The 20934-nt window shown below is 31.5% G+C and overlaps 1 protein-coding gene across 4 annotated transcripts in view; it reads right to left on the bottom strand.

The window, feature by feature from the left end:
• Positions 1-20934, bottom strand: part of LOC149908491 (peroxidase-like) — a 54308-nt gene that overhangs the window by 14317 nt on the left and 19057 nt on the right. For 3 of the 4 annotated variants that reach the window (XM_090101976.1, XM_090101977.1, XM_090101979.1), the window contains 5 exons: positions 7650-7830; positions 6877-6921; positions 5886-6076; positions 4503-4679; positions 3130-3326 (listed from right to left, as the gene is read on the bottom strand). In XM_090101976.1, coding sequence (XP_089958102.1) covers positions 3130-3326; positions 4503-4679; positions 5886-6076; positions 6877-6921; positions 7650-7825 — 786 coding nt within the window. In that variant the 5' untranslated portion in view covers positions 7826-7830. The remainder of the gene's footprint in view (positions 1-3129; positions 3327-4502; positions 4680-5885; positions 6077-6876; positions 6922-7649; positions 7831-20934) is intronic. The other variant, XM_090101978.1, reaches the window with a different exon arrangement.

The following is a 20934-nucleotide window of genomic DNA, read 5'->3' as shown; positions in this document are numbered from 1 at the left end:
GCTATATTATTAGATTAAAATGTTGTAAAATAAATGTTCTGAAAAGCAGTGCAAATAGAGTTTTAATCCTCAGAAATACGAACCTTACCTACTTCAGAATATAAGTCACTTAGCGGAAGTAGATTAAACTTATATTTATTGTTTTTAATAATAACATAAAACGCATCCAAATACGGTTATAGTTACTTTATTTGAATACGAAAAAATTCCTACCTTTTATGTCTCCGTGAAACAGCTTTTATAATATAGTAATCTTATGGTTCTGAATTCGTTCAACGGACTTACTAAGAGTATAATAATTTAATATTAAAAAGTCGTGATTATTTCGATCCTGAACTTATCTATATTTTGAAATTGCAGCGTTTAAGATAAAACCACAAACAATCTCGTTTTTTCCGACAATTGACAATGTTTGTAAGAATTTCTCTAAGAAGATAAGACTTAAATTACATTAAATACGAACACAATATTATAATAGTTAATGAAACATTCCTATATTGCTATAAAATTTAAAATCAAAGTGTTGATCAATTCTCTAAAATTGACATTATACTGTAACATAGCTCGGAGACACAATCTAAGCAAACATCACTCTACACTGTAGTATGACTTTATCCACGTAGTTTGTATGTTAATCCCGAATTTGAAGCAGATTCCGCAACGGATTTGCTCCAATACCCTATATAGGTACTGTATCTATTACATAGTAGCTACTTTCCATAAAGGAATTCCGACGTATCCCATTTGTAACCCATAGCAACGTATAGCATCCATTTTAGGGAAGTTATAAATAAACTATAATCACACAGTAGAAATAGCTTTCTTTAAAATATTGTATATCTAGTAATTAAAGGTAAATAGTAGCAATATAATATTATTATTATATAACTTGATTTATTATTTGTTATAATGAATAATGTATGAACTGTAATTTATTACCCTTTTACTTTTCCCTAGTCATTGTTATTTTTAGAAAAAATCGTGGGTAGGTGAATTAATTGTTAATTTCAATTGAACGGATATAAAAAATATAACATCATCTGTATATTCAGCTTTTACTAAGAAAAAAAACTTTCGTGTAAAATTATAATAAATGTAAACAAACCATTGTGATGAAAAAAAGTAAGCCGTAAATGTTTGCGGTGGCTTTTAAATGTTAAGTCACGTAATTTCTTTTGATTCAATGTTTTTCAATTGAATACAGAGTTTCTGGTTTTAAATATAATCACATTGCAACATTTTCCGTATTTTTCCAGGATTGAGCAGCTTAAATACTGTCATAATATGATAAAAATGGTTCTTCATTAAAACGTAAAAAAAGTTTTATTATAAAAGAAGATCTAAGAAATAGACGAGAAAATTCCTCCACATAAATCTGTCATATGGTCTCCTATTACCATAATGAGACACTATGTCTTGAAATAGCTACAAAGTACCTAAAGTATAGAAAATGAAATAAATAAAAAAATCGTGCTTACTTTATACAATATACATATCAGTCGTTGTCGGTCCGTTTATTTTCGATGTGACTCTACTGTTTTTACGTCACGTTCCTACTTTCTATCCTTATCCTTATCCATATTATAAATATAAAAGTGTGTTTGTTTCAATGTTTTTCTTTTTTTAATAATTGAATAATTCTTACTAATGTTACTGTAAAATATGTGTGTGAGTGTATCTATAGATAATATACTTATAAAACACGCAAGCTCTAATGTAAAGACAAGCTAAGATTGGAATAAGAAAAAGTAAAATCCACTACCGAGACTAAAATAAATACAGAACCGTTTCTTATTTTCATTATATCTATATTCAAAAAATCTCCCACAGAATTTGACCGGTTTTCAACCGGGAACCAACTTTTGTACCCAAAACTCAATAAAGAACAATATACAAAAGTCTATTGAATTCTAACCATTATTCCAAAGGTCTTTCAAGAGCAAGGTTTTTTGTAATCTCCTGTAATCTTGTCAGATAAATTATTGTGTACTATATTTATGTTGGACAAGGTTTCTATTTATAAAAGAATTCAAATAAATTACTAAATCATCAATACTGTGCTTTCAGAAAGGGGAAATGTCTCGCATAATCGCCACGAGGAGAGTCGGTGCCGATTACTTTGAAGATTTAAGAGCTCCGTCGAAGTGAAAATCCTTGTAGGTTTCTTTTGTAGTTCTAACAAGTGTGAGAAACGAAAGATAGCAGCCTATGTTTGCTTTCCTAATTGAATTTAATTGAATTGAAACCTACCTATTCACTATTTTTTTTTAATGCGTATTGGAATAAATTAAAAAGGGGAAATATGAATGTATTTAGATACAATTATTAAATTCATTCAATTTACTAAACAGTTCAGGTGTTCAAATATCGCATAAAATAATAGAATCGTTCAAATATCGTGCACAATAGAGACATTTAGTTTTATTGAATTACATTTTATATATAAAAGGGTAATTCTGGACTTCCGCGTTCAATTTCCTTTGTCTTTTCTGGTTGTGATCTTATCTTGATTGCGTTGTCGACGTAATAAAAGAACTAGAAAAGGATCTCAAGCCATACATCTCGACCATGATGAGTCAGTTCCTTACAAGTTTTATTCACAAAACATAGGACGAATCGAGGAAAGATCGAATTCCATCACATCTTTTATAAAAAGGATAACGAGGTGGAAAAACTGTCACCAATAAACATTAAACATTTGAATGTCCTTTGACCAAAAGATATAAGACTGAGTAAGGTTGAGGCATCTTTGATAAGTCATTTCATTGATCTTTTTGTAGCTACGACATTGTTTTTCTGACAGACTGACTTTCAAAAGAAATCTTTGAGATCAGAGGGTACTTAACTGCTTAAAACATTTTATTGTAGAATACGTCAAAATCTAGTCGGTCTAGGCACAAACCGAATCACTTTCTTACTGTCTGTATGTTTGTTACTCTTTCACGCAAATACTACTGAACCGATTACAATGTAAGTTAGCACACATAATATAGACGGTAACTTGGATTAACACATAGGATAGGTTTTATCCCAGAAATCCCACGGGAACGGGAAATATTGGTTTTTGTTTGAAAACGCGGTCGAAGCCGCGGGCAGAAAGCTAGTATAATAATATAGGTAGGTACTTACAGGTTGCGCAGGTGCGTTGCGCGGCGTGCAATTTCTGTCTCTCGTGGTGCCAGTTCTCACAAAATTCATACATTGTGTGCCTTCTGAAGCATGGATGAAATCGTTGGGAGGTATCAATATGGGTGCACATTGAGGATTCGTGAAAGCATCTGCCGCAAGCTGCCCGTTGTCATCGCAACAGACGAGCGGATCACGATCTGCAAACAAAAGATTTGATTGAAGCATGGTATAATCCTAGATCGAAGATTATCAGCGTAGCACTATAGTAAATAGTGCACGTAGCATGGTAATATGCAATTTGATTCCTGTAACACATAAAAGGTTAATTGACGACAGTGTGTTGTCTTCTTTGAGGCCAATGCAAGCAGATAAAAAATATACTATGGTGTTTTAACTTCGTAGTGTACCTACTTAATTATTTTTAACTCATTCGCCGTATTTCATAAATTGGAGAGACGTTATTTATGTAAGTATTTAATAGAGTTGGTTCATTACTTGGGAATAAATACATAAAAACAAGTAACATTTGACTTATAATTATAACTAGCATTCCGCCTGCGGCTTCGCCCGCGTTTTCAAAAAAAAACCCGCATAGTTCCCGTTCCCGTAGGATTTCCGGGATAAAACCTAGCCTATGTCACTCAGAAATGATGTAGCTTTCCAACAGTGAAAGAATTTTTCAAATCTGCCAAGTAGTTTCGGAGCCTATTCAATTCATACAAACAAACAAACAAACAAAAAATCAAACCTTTCCTCTTTATAATATTTGTATAGATCAATAGAATGTATATTGTATAATAAGTAAATCTATCAAGTTGCTTGACCGATTTTGTAAATTTATCAACCACAACCTGCGTTATGCCTTTGCCCTTTGTAATAATATTAGCTTATTTGTTTATTTATTTTTTGCTTTTATGCCAGTATAACTCGGAAGTTAGCTTGGTCAGTTAATTAGAAATATACCTTAATCAAAACTAAGTATCTATTAAAATATTGAACCACCATATTTACGTCGAGTGTTGGCGGTTGAATTTTCTGGAAAGTAAACAGTAAGTAGAATTACTCTCTTTAAAATTAAAAGAGAAATGCCCTGACAAAATTGTTTCTGTATTCTCAACGTTAACCGCGCAAGCGATAAGACCGCTCTCTGGAAAAATGCAATGTAGCGTAAACATTCTGCTGCACAATTTTCATTAGACAATCACCAAAAAAGTTTTCGTGCCTCATAAATTCTTGTGAGTCAATATAATTTATTTTTAATTGCCAAAGCGTCAAAGTCTAATAGGCAAATTATCACCAATTGCACCAAAAAATAATTACATTTCACTCTTAGTAATATGTATAATATTATATATATATCAAAAAATACTTACGACTCTGAGCTACACCAGCTGTAAGCGACATATCGTGGGTAATAATTTGTCCCCATTGCTGTGCGTTCAGATTCCACACCGGATCTACTAGAGGCTTGTCTGGAAACGCAGCTAAGCTAATCTCTCGTGGGTTTGGTAGCACCCCACCGCCAACTGCTCGCGGAAATTGACTTATACCTGGAGGAACAAATAAGGTGTGATATTTTTGTAATTGTTAATATAATAATAATATTATATTGTATGGGAATATTACATTTACGTCTACATAATGTTGTTTTGTATGTTACATAGTCGATGTTAAAAGTCAGTTAACAAAATAGGTAATTATAATAACGTAGTAGGTATGGCCGATGTAGCCATTTCTTTTGAAAAAGTAATACATAATACCCTTGAAATGTTAAGTAAATAGACATAGGTATTGTTTTCTGGAAAGATTTATTCAGCTGTGTTTTGCGCTTTATGAAAAAAACAATAGACTGTAAAAATAAATTGACACACAAGATAAAAAATATTTGAGACTTGATACCTATCGAAGTTACAATAAACAGCTCATAAAATAAAACAGAAAGTATATTTTTCTAGTAATCAGTTTACGACAAAGCAATTTCAAAGAGATTATCTAAAGTACATAATAATATGACCCTTAACAAACTATTGACGATCTAGAAAGCTAATGGAAACTGAGAACATTTCTAGGAAGTCGATAATATTAAAAACGTGTGATCAGTGAAATATGAAATGGTTCCGTAATTGATTGAATCATATTGAATGTTCAAATCTGGTAGCAGCAAAATCGATTCTGTCAAAGAGATAACTCTGCCTGTGTAGCACGATGATTTATTTGATATAATTGCGTTTATGTCAATCAATCGCTTTCCAATGTTCATACTTTTTCACTTTATTGAATAACCCATTTCCAACCCCATTTCAATTTCGGAGGAATTTATTTTTTAATACTTTTTTAAAATATCTCACTTCTGCAACATAATAATTATCGTAATGCCACAGATTACGAAATAGTAACCTATTACTATTATCTCAAATTACAAAATAGTTACCACTATATGCCCTACATAATAATATATTCACGGGCTATTATATAACCATAGGTGATATTATGGTGATATTCCTCAATAACACTACTAAAGAAATAGACGATATTATCATAGCATCGAAATGACCACCCTAAAATGGAACAACATCATTATCCTGTACTGTATGTTCTAAATAGTAAATATATTCACGACTTGTTACATACCACAAGAAATATTCTTCAATTACACTTCTATAAAATAAGTAGGCGTTATTATCATAGCATCCAAATGACTGTCCTAGCATCAAGCATGGCAATAATATAACTTGGACTAAATAAGGGTAACATACCATCACCATAATTAAAAGGTAATAGTCGATTATACGGCGTCTGCGGCGCTCCCAGGCTTGGTTTCTGTAGATTATTACATGTTCCATCGATAGATCTGTAGCGGGATTTGGTGCAGAAAGGTGGTGCTAAACCACATGTAGTAGTGGCTGGGTCTTGTGAAGATCCGAGCGGTGGTGGGGGGTTACTGAACCTGTTTACATGAAAAACAAGAGAAGTGAAATCAATAATAGTAAAATTATAAGGGTTTTGTGTATACAAAATTAATAAGAGATGATTATTAAATCAGTTTTATAACAGAATGCTCCAAATAGTGAAATAACTACGTTAATGCGAATTTCGAAAATGACGTAGTAAAATTCAGGTTGCCCGTTTTAAATGAATATATTCCCTTTTATCCAGTATACTAAGAAAAATAAACTTGCATAACGTCATTTCACTTTTCTTAATAAAGCATACGCAGTACTATTATTATAATGAATCCTGGAAATTGCAAACGATGAACGACGTTACCGGGAACTAACAATAATTAATTAATTAAATTAAAACTATAGTAATCATGCTACGTAATAGATATATCCATAGTGAAAGCAGTTGTGAACAGCAAATTGAATAATTTACAGGCGCTATTTGACCCAGGTTGCGGTAGGAAAAGGCCGCAAGGCAATTAGCACAATCAATTTGGTTATAAAGCTTAACCCAATTTAAATAATTATCCTGGGTCATTTTTAGTTTACGCAGCAGCTTACGTAAAAAATCAGATTTTCATATATTTTATTCTATCAAATTCAATATGGTTAATACTGTAGTAATTTAGTTATGAAGCCTAATTTTTAAAAGCATTTTAATGAAAATATTTAACAAACATGTTCTAGTTAATAATAAAATGCAATTATTACACCAATAAATATTACTTTTCATAAAATGTAACTCTATAATATGTACCTATGTAATAACACATGCATTAGCACAATATATTTTTTATACTCTTACCTGGGGTAGCTGGAGGCATCGTCTGGTATTACATTCTTTACGTCTCTGTTAACAAATTGTGCAATCATATTATAGATTATTATTAGTACATGCAACATGTAATTCACAATATTATGGGTTACACACATATTTTATTAGATCAAGAAGATTTTTAATACATATTTATACATTAATTTACATTGAAAATTGTTTCATAGGAATTGTTAAAAATACAGAAAAAGAAAGAAATAACAATTAGGTATACATGCAGTGCGCAAAGTATTCAATTGTAAATGAAAATGTGGAAATAATTGATAAATTACTTTGTAAAAGCTTGAATTTATAAGTCTAGTATCAATTAACTATTCTTCAAGTGAAATTTACTTCTCAAAGCAGTTTCAGAGTAGAGGTGGAGTGGGAATATTAAAAATAAAGTATTCAAAGAAGCTGAAATTTTATTGAATGCTGCTCCTAATAATTCTGTGAAAAAATATATTGTGAGTTACTTTACAGTTTGAGTAGGCATACCTACGTCTACTTAAGTTTTTGACTGAGGTATATTGAACATCAAAAACTTTAAAACATAACAAGTAAATTTAAAACTGTGAGAGTGAAAAAGAAAGGAATTTAAGAACGCCAAAATAAAGTGAAATTAAAGTTTAAATTTTATATGTTATCTATATATCAAAGAGTGCAGATTAACTCAGAAAACATTAATTTACGAACATTTATTAAACCTAAGATTTATACAAGGACACATTCAACATTCAATTAACCTTTATTCCAATCCTTACCCAAACCCATTAACGGGTAATCTTTCAGCCTGTACACCATTTTGATCCGTTACTCTGTTATCTAGTTGAAATCCCGCTAAACCCTGGAAGAAAGTCGTTGCTGGACTCGTAAATAAGTCGTAATCTCCTTGGACTATGATGCACATCGACAAAAATAGAATCAGTGTTTTCGCCATAGTACCTGAAAATAAATAAAGTTTTATAAATTAAAAAGTCAAATGTGGATACACTATACTTGTAAAGAAATAGCTACCTAATGAAACATCTCTGTAATAATTGATTAGTTCTCGATTGAAAGTAGTGCAATCTGTAGATACTAAAATATACAAGCTCTTCTAAAATATCAACATCAATGTCACACATAACAAAAATAGCCTCTTCACACCTTCAGTTCTAACCTACATTTCACAGTTCTGAATTCTGACATCGCTATTAATGTTGCAGTTACTTCGAGTGTAAAAGCTACGTGGACTTTTTATTGTAGTCTATTAGTACCTGTTTGGACTGCTAAAGTTCTATACAATTTGAACGTATTTCTCCTGGTGACACATAACACTGCTTTGAAAACTCTTTACGAACGTGGACGTCCACGATGTTGATTAAAAGTTCCAACAGTTTTTGTATTAAGGATGTTAAAAAATAAAAATTACGAAGCTCTGACGTGATATTTTGTAGATAGGTAGTGATTACGACACTAATGACTATTACCACACTTACTTCGCTGATATTATGACGTAAAATATTATCAAATAAGAAAATACATTTTAGATGTTACCTCACATAAAATGTTAAGAATGAAATATAAATTAAGTTTCCTTCTGAATAAATTTCCGACACGCGTCGCTTTTCAAATATTGCACCAACAAAAACAGGAAAAAAAATAATAAGACTTAAGTATATGAAATTAAGTCGCACACATTATATTGAATTTCGGAACACAATATTCTTGTAAACGCTGACTCGGTTCACTTTAAGAACGGGGAAAGTTTTCAATTTTATGTCATACAGAATTCCTAACGAAACATTTTGGTTGCCGCCGAAGTTCGTAAGCTGAAAAATTTGTAAGCTATAGACCGACAAATAACTTCCTTGAGTTCACGTCGAAGTTAATAAATCTTTTAATTGCAATTTGCAGCTTGAAAAGAAATTCCTTTAACGATACTTCGGGGAATCATTATTTATTTCAGAATACGAACAATACCACCTCTGTATCTACCCTGGAAAAAGATTTTGTCTCTTCATTATTTTTTTTAAGCGAACGGACTATATAATGTAAAGTGCAATCATAATGTATATATGTTTGTAACGACTGAAATCAAAAGTATTGAAACGATTTAAAGAATTGTTTCATGAGTAGAAAGATGCTAGCTATGGTATTATAACAACTATGAATTTTGTAAAATTTTATGAACGAATAGACCAGAACAAGTTGCTACATCTAATTTTTTTACGTCATTAAAAAAAAAAATTTAGTATTTGTATTTACTTTCCTCGAGAATTATTAGCAATACACATTAAATATAAATAATTAGGCAATGCAATAATATTGTAGCCACAATTTAAGCCGTAGGTCGAATTTATTCATTTATTGCAATAAACAATAACCATGTGGTAAGTTGAGTGGTCTGTGGTTAAATAATAATATTACAAGTACATTCAAATAAGCATAATGAGTATTAAACAAAATATTATACCAATTAATTGTGCAATTAATCGTATCACCAATAACCGTGCAATAACAAAGAGAATTGATAAATGAATTACTTACTATTGATTAATTACATTTTAGCGCATTAAATATTAAAACACTAACGATTTTGATTTATCGTGTTATCATTGACAGGAATTAATGAATACACAATTTAAATCACAAATATAGAAAAAGGCATAAAGGTAACACTTAGGTACATTATAAATCAACTTAAGTATAATGAGAAATTCTTAAAATTATACACAGATTTATTTATTATGATTGAATGTTAGACCGGGAGATACTGACAGAAAATTTCGAGTCATTTGTAACAGGATGGCGGTTCTACAGGGGTCTTAGTACGCAATGACAAAAAGAAAAACGATGGTGTGAACGCTGGTACCGGCGGCTTAGTCGCGTGGGCGTTAGTCGAACTCGTCGGAAAAATAGCGAAGTCAAACGATTTGTAACACAAAAATTTTAGAATTTACCGATAGCCCATAAAAAAGAAGTAGGCGGTAGTGTCATGCCATACTTTTCCGGTGTGACTTACAGCCCGCCATACCGACGCAAATGTGTTGATTTAAAAAAAACAATTCAACCATTTGTACCAGGCTAACTTTTGCACAGGTAACCATCGTCGTGCAGCCATTTACGAAAATCGCCATGCCATACTTTTCGGACGATTCCAAATGGTCGCCATACCGCCGAAAATCTGCAAATTTTTTTTTTCGCCGAACCATTTGTTCCCAACCCTAAATTTTTTTTTCAACAACTCCTGAATGATTATAAATAGAAGTGTGATAATGCCATACCTGTGGGAGGTGGCGAATGTGTATAAGATTTTTTTTTATTGTATGATTTTATTCGTATTTTGAACGATTTGTAACGGTATGGCATTAATCTTTCCTATAAGTTTGAGGTTCAACAAATATAAATACAAAATTTCAAAGATCTAGGTGGTAGAAATCTTCACTTCTATAAATTAATAATAAATTTATTTATGAAGTATGGCAGCACTTTTTCCCCCTACAAGAAGTATGGCAAATATAATAATGGTCACATTTTATCAAATACTCTCCAAAAATCTAAATGCAATACTGGTACAAAAAGTTTGGCGAAAAAAAAAATTTTTGCAGATTTTCGGCGGTATGGCGACCATTTGGAATCGTCCGAAAAGTATGGTATGGTGATTTTCGTAAATGGCTAGACGACGATGGTTACCTGTGCAAAAGTTAGCCTGGTACAAATGGTTGAATTGTTTTTTTTTAAATCAACACATTTGCGTCGGTATGGCGGGCTATAAGTCACACCGGAAAAGTATGGCATGACAGTACCGCCTACTTCTTTTTTATGGGCGATCGGTAAATTCTAAAATTTTTGTGTTACAAATCGTTTGACTTTCGCTATTTTTACGACGAGTTCGACTAACGCCCACGCGACTAAACCGCCGGTACCAGTGTTCACACCATCGTTTTTCTTTTTGTCATTGCGTACTAAGACCCCTGTAGAACCGCCATCCTGTTACAAATGACTCGAAATTTTGTGTCAGTATCTCCCGGTCTACATGAACCTTCTATAAAACTTTAATCTTTCTCCTCGGCATAACCACAAGTATAATATTATCTTCTTTTTAACTTCTTATACGTAAGTGATGAGGCCGCCAATTAAATTGTGATCATGCTTTTTTGTAAGTAGTTGTAAAGTTCCCTCTATGTACAACTGTATTTCAGTGTAAATAAATAAATTCTTCTACTTAAGTTTTCAGAGAGCGATAGAAAACAATAAACTACTGATCAAAATATCGTTTCAAAGTACATGTACATGTACATGTAGCACAAAATAACAAAAACAAGCTATGGAGGATTGCTTTCCAATTCCAGATAGCCATAAAAATTGTGCTTGTGACAAATATTAATACCCATTTTTTCAATGTATGACGATAAACATCGCAAACACAATGCCAATAAAATTTTAGTGAGTGTAATCATTGGATTTTATCACACATGAACAATTATTACGTAGCAGTATTACAATCACCATTCTTCCCACCATGGTGTTTAAACGTTGTGTTTTTGAAGTATAGAATGTAGTTTACATATTATGTTATCTTTTAGTACATATATTATTATAGTATAAAACAAAGTCGCATTCTCTGTCCCTATTTCCCTATGTCCCTATGTCCCTATGTCCCTTTGTACGCGTAGATCTTTGAAACTACGCAACGGATTTTGATGCGGTTTTTTTTAATAGATAGAGTGATTCAAGAGGAAGGTTTATATGTATAATAACATCCATTAAATAGTAGAGCAGTACTGTTATTTTTGAGGTTTCTAATGTGATGTCGTAATTAATTACATTTCTTCCGCTTACATTGCAAACGCAGGCTGAACCCTACGAGTTTTATCAAAATAATGTACTAAGTATTGTACACATTGAAAAGGTCTACAGAAAAGTCCGCGATGGCATATGTCTATCTCTTATGGATAACCCACAATAACTTTTTTTTGTCATTTACTTTTTACGACAAATAATGGCTAATTTTCGAAGCGATTTTAACCAATACAGCATTAATCCTTAACCAATTAAATACCTTGAATACATTGTTCATTTAATATAGATCTATATGGCCCTTTACACCGTATGATTTAAGTGAATATTTTCGAAGATATTACAGATTTCAAAATTGCGGGACGTACCGTTTGCGGCGGTACCGGCCGGCCGCGGCCGGGCCGCTATGTTTTTATATACAACGTTAAAAGTTTTTCTGTAGTGTATTTAGTATCAGCATTGCACCCGTGCGAAGCCGGGGCGGGTCGCTAGTATATTATAAAGCTGATGATGAGTTTGTTTGTTTGGTTGAACGCGCCTATCTCAGGAACTACTGGTACGATTTGAAAAAAAAAATTCGATGTTATATAGCCCATATATCGAGGAAGGCTATAGGCGGAGCACTGTGGTTAAAACCGCGGGGCACAGATTGTTTAATATAATCTGTAGTTTACATGTTTTAAACGTACCTAGTAAATGTGTGTGTTTTACCCGTATTTTATTTTCCCGAAAACCAATACCATTAGACGAAAATCTTTATATATTCCTACATTAAATATATACAAATACTTAAGTATAACTTTGTTTCTCGTAAACGGGATTTACATTCAATATACAATGGGTTTCAGGAATAGCAAATTGATCTAAATAGCTTCTATTTCGTATGTAAACAAAACGTATCGAACATATTTGTTTTAGCTATATGTGTGTTAGTCCACAGCTGGGGTACCTACTTTGAAATAAGAAATTATCAGTAGGTAAACATATCAATATTACATAATATTTCTTGTACCGTAGCTGGTGGAGTCCGAATGATAAACAAAACTAAATTAATGACTCGATAATTTTACAAAATTCCACTGTCCTTGCACTCATCTAATATACGGTAAAAACAGCGTTTTCATCATCGAGATAGAATGTACATGGTTTTCATACAAATATTTTTACCAATTTAAAAAAATTGAAATGTAAATGACCTCCTGCAGACCCCGTTGAGTTTTGTTTCCACTCAAATTAATTACCCAATTAAAAGTTATAGAACTCGCCAGCTAATTCCGAGTACATTTGAATGTTTTGGTTACGTTTTGAATGCTACAATATTGGAACATTAAAATCAAATTGCCTATAAAATTGCGTAAACCCAATAGAATGATAATACAAAATAGGATGTCAAGGTTTAAGACAAATGATATTGATCACGGCGCACGCACTCAATATCTTTACTATGTTTATTTGAATAGGGAACTTATATAATAAATTGCTGCCTTACACATTTAAAACATCTTCTATTTAAATTTGAAAAAGGCGAGTCTACACGAGTTGCTGGTTAAGTTTTATCAAACACTATGATATTCACAGTTTTATTAGAAACGTTTTTATGGCGCTCTAAGTATTAATATATGAGTAGATACTAAAATGCATGGAATTAGGCGTATAAGACGCAAGTTAAGGTTGGTTAAATGTTCTGTAACAGGCATACATTACACAGAAGGAACTCAAGCGTTTCAATCAAAGTCCCTTACAACGTCACGCGTAAAGACAGCATTTAGCCCTCAGCTTAGTATTCAGACAGTTTAATTCTCTCGATACTAAAAGAGAAAATCAGCCCTCGGGGAACTCGCACAAGTTCCGAGAAAACCTGTTCTCCCATGATACACTTCCTTTGTAATTGTTTCTAAATAATGTATACATAAAGGTCTCTAAAGATTATTTTTCACAAAACACAGTGAGGCGAAGGAATTGAAAAGAGGATTTTTAAAAATGCTATGAACCTAACACATGTTAATTTTAGCTCCGTTATGTTATCCTGTTCTGCACACTAATTTCTATCGTGACGTATATATTATCTAAGTTTAAGTGTAGTAAGTATTTACTATTAAGTACAAATTCACGGTTACAGTTATGTAATTCAAACATTTATGTATGGCCTCATTTATATTATTTTTTTCTATTGTAAAATAAAATTCCCTGATACTTATACATATTGTATTTAGGAAATATGGTAATACTGTGGTATTATACATTCATTGGCTTGGCTTTTTTAATTGAATTCCTTTTCCATTGATAAATACTAATTCTTCAAAACTCCAATCACGATTGAAAGATTTTACGTTCCCAATAATGTTGCTTTTAATTATTTTTTTCATGCAAAGGAGATTACAATCTACTGAAATAATATTGGTTAATAATGAATTATATACCTAGACAATTATATTAGCTAAGTACGTATTCCCATTTTTATATACATATAAGAAATATATTATAATGTGTAACCTAATCCGTCCTTTTGGGATTGGGAAGGCCATAAACAAAAAAGAAGAAGAAGTGTTACCTTATAATTAAGCCTTACAAATAAATTCCGTCACTAATTATTAGGTAACGTGTGTCGTGCGAAGCGGGCGGGTCGATAGTTATTAAATTTAAAAAATATGAAATTATCTTGAAGTGTTTTATGCCCGTTTATTTTCACACCTGAGTTGCTAAAATAATTTGTATTCAAACAAAATACAAGGTTATAGATTCAACAATTGAATTAATAATAATAACTGAAAGGAAAAAATATTGCAATTACGCTTGATTTCATAGAGCACAAGTACAACTTATTATTTTTTTATTTACCTTGTATCAATTTTTATGATAGTTATTACTAATTGTTATTTACTTCAATCATGTTAACCAAGAAATAATTAAAAATTGTTTGTAAAAAATTAAAATATGCATATCAACTGAAAATAAAAATGAGCGGGTGTGTTGAGCACACGTGTGAGAAGTGACAAGATTAAAAGATAGCAATATCGTCGCCTAACTCAATGACGTGACGGTGATGCCATGACGCGCCCTTGATATTTTACTATCAACGAGCCTGAACTCTGAAGAAGTTTATACTTCATTTATATATTTCTTATACACCTTGGATGACTAGCCCAATTGAATATTCCTGGTTAGTATAGTTACTTTAAACGCGAGGAGAATTCGAACCATTTTGATGCAAAACTTGAATTTACTTTACGTCCCACGTCAACAACATTCTTGTCAATTTAATCGGATGATAAATTAATTACAATTGAGAGTAATACGGTTGCAAAAGATAACATTATGAAATAGAGTGGCGTTAGAAAAATACTTCAGATTTCTTAACATTTGTTTTATGGCTTTTGTTCCGATTTATTTATTTTTCTACAAGTAGTATAAATAAAGTAAATAAATAAATAAATCGACACCAATTTCTCGTAAAGTATAATAATAGTCGGTTCATGTATGAACTATGAAATAACATAGAGAACAAATGAATCCCTCTAAAATATTAAAATTATTATTAACAGCATCTTATAAGTATCTAATAAAAATTTAAAGTATAATTTTTGCTCCTAAGTGTTAATAAATTTGATGTAATCCAAACAACGTCAATTAAGGTAAATCTAAATATTTATTTTAGGAATCAAGTAGACATTAATCTCAAGTTGAGCATGATAGGAATTTCATTACGAGCTTCATTTAATATTTTAGCTAGCGACATAGATAAATTAATTTTTCGCAGGTTATTCTATGCTTGCCAGATTTAATTAAAAAAATATACAATAATTGCAAGAAGAAAATAAAAATAAAATGAAAATTTTCGTAATTAAGACTTGTCAAGAGTATAGGAATTAATTAAGTAAAAATTAACAAGCTGTAAACGGTTTTTTTTTTTATAAACAAAAGTCTATACATTTCTCGTTTGAGTTATTTAAGATTGTTTCCCTTAAGTCTCCATAGGATTCTTCGTAAAAAATGGTCTATCTACTCAATTTGAATATCCATTATTCGCGGAAGTACCATAAAGATTCCGATACTCGACGATCGGGTGGCGCTTAGAATAACAATCATTGAACATCAAATCATCGATATTGATTTAGATTTGTCGTAAATAATCTGCCTTAATCTGCTTTTATAGCAAATACTACTGATATTTGGATGATCTATTTGTGTGTGTATTTTTATTACCGACTATCATTATATAAATAATATAAAATTGAAAGAAAATTTAATAACTAAAAGCATCGAGCATAATAAATTATTTCCTGCAATACACAAATGATTCACTTGTAAAAATACGTCAATGCAAGACGTGACCTAGTTATCATTACAATTGGTGTTTGTCTTAGCTCGCCCTCCACTTAAGGTCGCACTTAAACTATGGAAACCGTCACTATTATCTTATTTATCACGACCATTATTATGGGCTTATCTCGATATCTGACGTTACCCACTCTCCTTTGTGACCCCAATATGTAACGTAAGGTATTACGTATCGTGGCATTCTTCGTGTATAATATAGTTCATACAAAACTATACCATAATTAAAGACGGATGTAAAAATAAGCGAGACATATTTTTGTATTAATTTATAGTACCTATAGATAAATTATTATTTAAAATAATTTTAATATAACCACCGAAACTATAAAAGAGCAATAACTGGAATAAACATAAAAATTTCAAAAAAAAAATTATTATCTCAAAATACCTACACAATTACGTAAACAATAATGTTACAGTTAAAAGCATTAAACTCCCAAAAGTACCATATAAAGTAATTAGATACCGACTAAGAATGTAATAGAACTTTAAGACCCAGTTTCAGCGGAGCGCTGCGATCAGTAATTGAAACTTTGTAAAACAAATTCCCTCGGCTTTATTTGGACAATTTTTATCCTAATTTGGTTGCATTAAGATATAAACTTGCGTAATCTCCAAACCCTGAAGTTTTTATCGCACTCCTCAAGGCTATTTCCTCAATTCCTTATAAGATCTTCAGTTAAGATCATCCATCAACAGAGTCATTTAATCATGAAGCAAACACTTCCCAAAGAAATTTCTTTGATTGAAGAATTTTTTTCTTTAACAGTCATCTGTATGTAGGTATAATATTTATGCGACATTCCTTTACAGTTTAATTTTATCCTGTCTTAGCCATATAAGTACACAGACAAACACCGGCTTAAATAGCAGGATAATAATTCATCATCTCTGTTTAATCCAGTACCTTATGCAACGTATTCATTAATAGTTTAATATACCATTTATGAGATAAAACTAACATTATGTATAATAATAATCCATATATATAATATTATAAATAAGTAAATTATCTAACTTTGTATGTTTGTAGAGGGTAATCTTAGGAAGTACTGATCCCATGGTGAAAATAGTTTCAATAACAGAAAGCTATAGGTACTATTCTGGAGTGCCATAGGCTATATTTTTATTGTGGGTCAACCCGTCTTCTAACAATCGTAAAACCCAACTATCCGTGAGCAAATTGAATTCTTTCTGAATATAGAAAGTACATAGTAATATTATGATAATGGGTCAATAAACTATTTATCGTAACCTTTTAAATAATAATACACGAGGTTAACCTTTAAGAAGCATGGCAAATCGGTCCGAGCTATTCGTTGTTAGTCATGGCTTCTGGACACGAAAGTCAAAGAGCAGCTTATCACATAAGCGATTTTTATTTAATTATTATATAATTAGGTTGGATTGTAAATAAATATTACAGGGCCATATTATTCACTCGGATGGGTATCATCATCATTTACGTGCCAAGTTTCAGACTCCATTCATAGACTATAGGTATGCGAACAGTACCTACCTAAGTAGATATCTACCTTCGTTTTCTTTCACAATAAAGACGAATATTTACAATTTTACTACATTTCCTTCTTTTTAACATAATAGCGTTAGCGCTTGTTGATAAAAATATTGAATCGTCACTATCAAATATTTAAACATTTATTTACTAATTAATTAAAAAATGATTAATTTTCAATAGTACATAGGTACCTAATGACGTATTGCAAGCCATTCACAGTATTGTGTTTAATTCAATTGATATTATCATGATCGTGGGAAAAGCAGGCTGTGACACATTTACCCACAAGCTTAGGTTCTGTAATCGTATATGTATATCATATTATGAGCCATATGTTCATAAATAATAAAATCATTTTCCTCCACATTTTTTAAAAATGTTAAACATTGATATAATTTAAAACAGCTGGGTGTATGGTTTTGATTTAAATATTCTAGATTTAGACGCGTTTTAGATTGTACCAATCGCTTAATTATAAAATATGTTAATACATTAATCAAAGCATGTTTTGGTTCCAGTTAGGTACCTATGTACTTAAAAATAGTTGAAACACGTTTAGTTTATATTGCACGTACCTAATCGATAAATCTTTCCGACTATGTACAATTTAAAATAATACATATTAGAAAACCAAAAATTGTACTGACTGTATTTTCAAACACAATGCAAATCCCGAAATAAAGCATAGAGCAACTCGTTTCTTGCAATAATTTTTTTAAATTAATTTCAAATATAGTACCATTTTTATTTTATTTCAAGAGTTAAAATTCCTTTTTGCCACATTTGTTCATTAATATATTTATGAAGGAGAAGGAGATAAAGTTAATTTAGAATAATGTTTTTATATTTTTTCAGAGCCTTATTGAGGAAAATCAGATGGATATAGAATAATGAGTGTCAGTTTCAGGGACAAGGTAAAATTACGCTTTCCTTCTATTTTACATTTAGATTAAATTGATGTAGAGATTGTCTAATCTAAAAATGAACGCCCCTCCACTGTGTTTACGCTCACATTCAAAGTACGTGTATAGACGCAATACACACAAATTGGTCTGCCTCATTGGTCGTTCAGTCCTCCAGTCCCGTCCATGCCCGAACGACAGGACCAGTTGGCCAACTAGTGCATAAATGACGCGATGCACGACAGAACGGACGTGTCATTCCGTACATAGCGCGCTCTCCCCGCCATACAATGCTAGGCACCTGAACTGATCGCCCGATTAGTTGACAAATCAGTGCGCGAGTGTCAAAGTTTGCAGTAGAATCGACGCGCGCACACATATAAAGTGGTTCAATAATTATTTGTCCTCACACATTGAAACAATTAAGTTTAGTGGAGGGGCGTTCATTTTTAGATTAGACAATCTCTACCTATATTGCACGCCTCATAAGCGAAGCGTTGAGGTGGGTACTACTGTCGCTTCGCGCAAAACATCTGATTTTTCAAACTTAAAATGTCTTTATGTATCATACATTGCACTTGTAAGATAATACATACACACACATATTAAGAAAAAACACTATTTTTAACGTTCATGATATTTTTGATGTCATTTTTGTTATTTAAACTAGTTAAAAAACAGTTTAAAAAAGTTCTGTCTTGGACGTCCGTGTGTCTGTATGTGCGGATCCTTTTTCTTGTTAACACGATAGCGACCGAAATACTTTACTAATCGAATCTTTTTTTTTCTCTTACGCTTGAGTATGCTCAGGAATAGAACCCTTTCATTTTTCAGGGTCTGATTCGATGTGGTTTAATTGTTATTAAATAAACAAAAAAAAACTCGGCTGTTTTTTTTTTTTTTTTTGAAGTGAATTTTTATATTTTTATTGAAATTGATTCCAGAAGATTACTGGGAACTTTAAAAATTCATTTTGTTACTTTTATTAGTAGGTACGATCCTTATAAGTATTTTAGTGTATTCAACCAACTTAAAAAAGTGTGACTATTTTACAACAATTTGAATATGAATTGTATTATTGTATACAATATCGAAGCTTTTTAAGAAATGTATAAAATACTTTTTTAAGAATTATTATCATACATAATATTATGTTACCGGCAATATATTAAAACCGGCATTGTATGCAATTCTTAGTAAATGTATGTTATTCCGAGAAACAGTCGGAATGAAATAAATTAAATTCGTCACATTACCTACTTATATCTTTAAATCTGAACTTTTCCTAAGTAGCAAACACATTTGCAAATGTGGGTGGTTTTTGGGGTAGCTATTAACCAATATGAGGTCAAAACTAAAATCCAAGATGGCGCCGACGAAAATTTGAAATCTTTTCGTCATGGGTGTCATTTTCATGGTTTTTGGGGTAGCTATTAACGAATATGAGGTCAAAACTATAATCCAAGATGGCGCTGATGAAAATTTGACTTTTTTTCGTGATGGGTGTCATTTTCATGGTTTTTGGGGTAGCTATTAACGAATATGAGGTCAAAACTAAAATCCAAGATGGCGCCGACAAAAAATTTACATCTTTTCGTCATGGGTGTCATTTTCATGGTTTTTGGGGTAGCTATTAAACAATATGAGGTCAAAATTAAAATTCAAGATGGCGCCGACGAAAATTTTACACATTTTCGTCATGGGTGTCATTTTCATGGTTATTGGGGTAGCTATTAACCAATATGAGGTCAAAACTAAAATCCAAGATGGCGCCGACGAAAATTTTACATATTTTCGTCATGGGTGTCATTTTCATGGTTATTGGGGTATCTATTAACCAATATGAGGTCAAAACTAAAATTCAATATGGCGCCGACGAAAATTTTACATCTTTTTTCTCTTACGCTTGAGTATGCTCAGGAATAGAACCCTTTCATTTTTCAGGGTCTGATTCGATGTGGTTTAATTGTTATTAAATAAACAAAAATAATAATTAATAAATAATTATTAAAAAAAAATTATGAGGCGTGCACTTTTGGATTTTCCAAACTATTTCTTAATTTCAGCGCATTTATTTAGCTAATATAATTTATTTGCCAATTTATGTTGACTTCTCTATACATAATATATTTTCTTATCCTTGTCTTGGTTATGAACCATAAATGCATTAACAATAATTAAGAAACGACTTTAGATACAAAGAATATCGTCGAGAAAGTAAAGTATCAAATATAAAGCTGAAGTTCAGTTTTTTGTTTGAACGCTCTAATCTCAGGAACTACTAGACCGAGTGCTCTTTTTTTCGCCGTTGGCGTTTCCACGGGCGAAGCGGGGCGGATTGCTAACTTAAATTTAACTAAATACATATTTAAATTGCATAATTATAATGTAGCACAAGGACTACCATATTTATATCTTCATAAGCAATAGATTAATATCAGTCTGCAATTATAAAATAAGTTAAAATTATCACCAACATCATCAACACGTATTTTTGCGGTCTAA

Source organism: Colias eurytheme, chromosome 5 (assembly GCF_061535395.1).
Source record: "Colias eurytheme isolate Ceu_HAF_F1 chromosome 5, ilColEury1 Martin Lab GWU primary, whole genome shotgun sequence".
Lineage (NCBI taxonomy): Eukaryota > Metazoa > Arthropoda > Insecta > Lepidoptera > Pieridae > Colias > Colias eurytheme.
The sequence above is the reverse complement of the archived record's forward strand: the minus strand, read 5'-3'. Positions and strand labels throughout refer to the sequence as shown.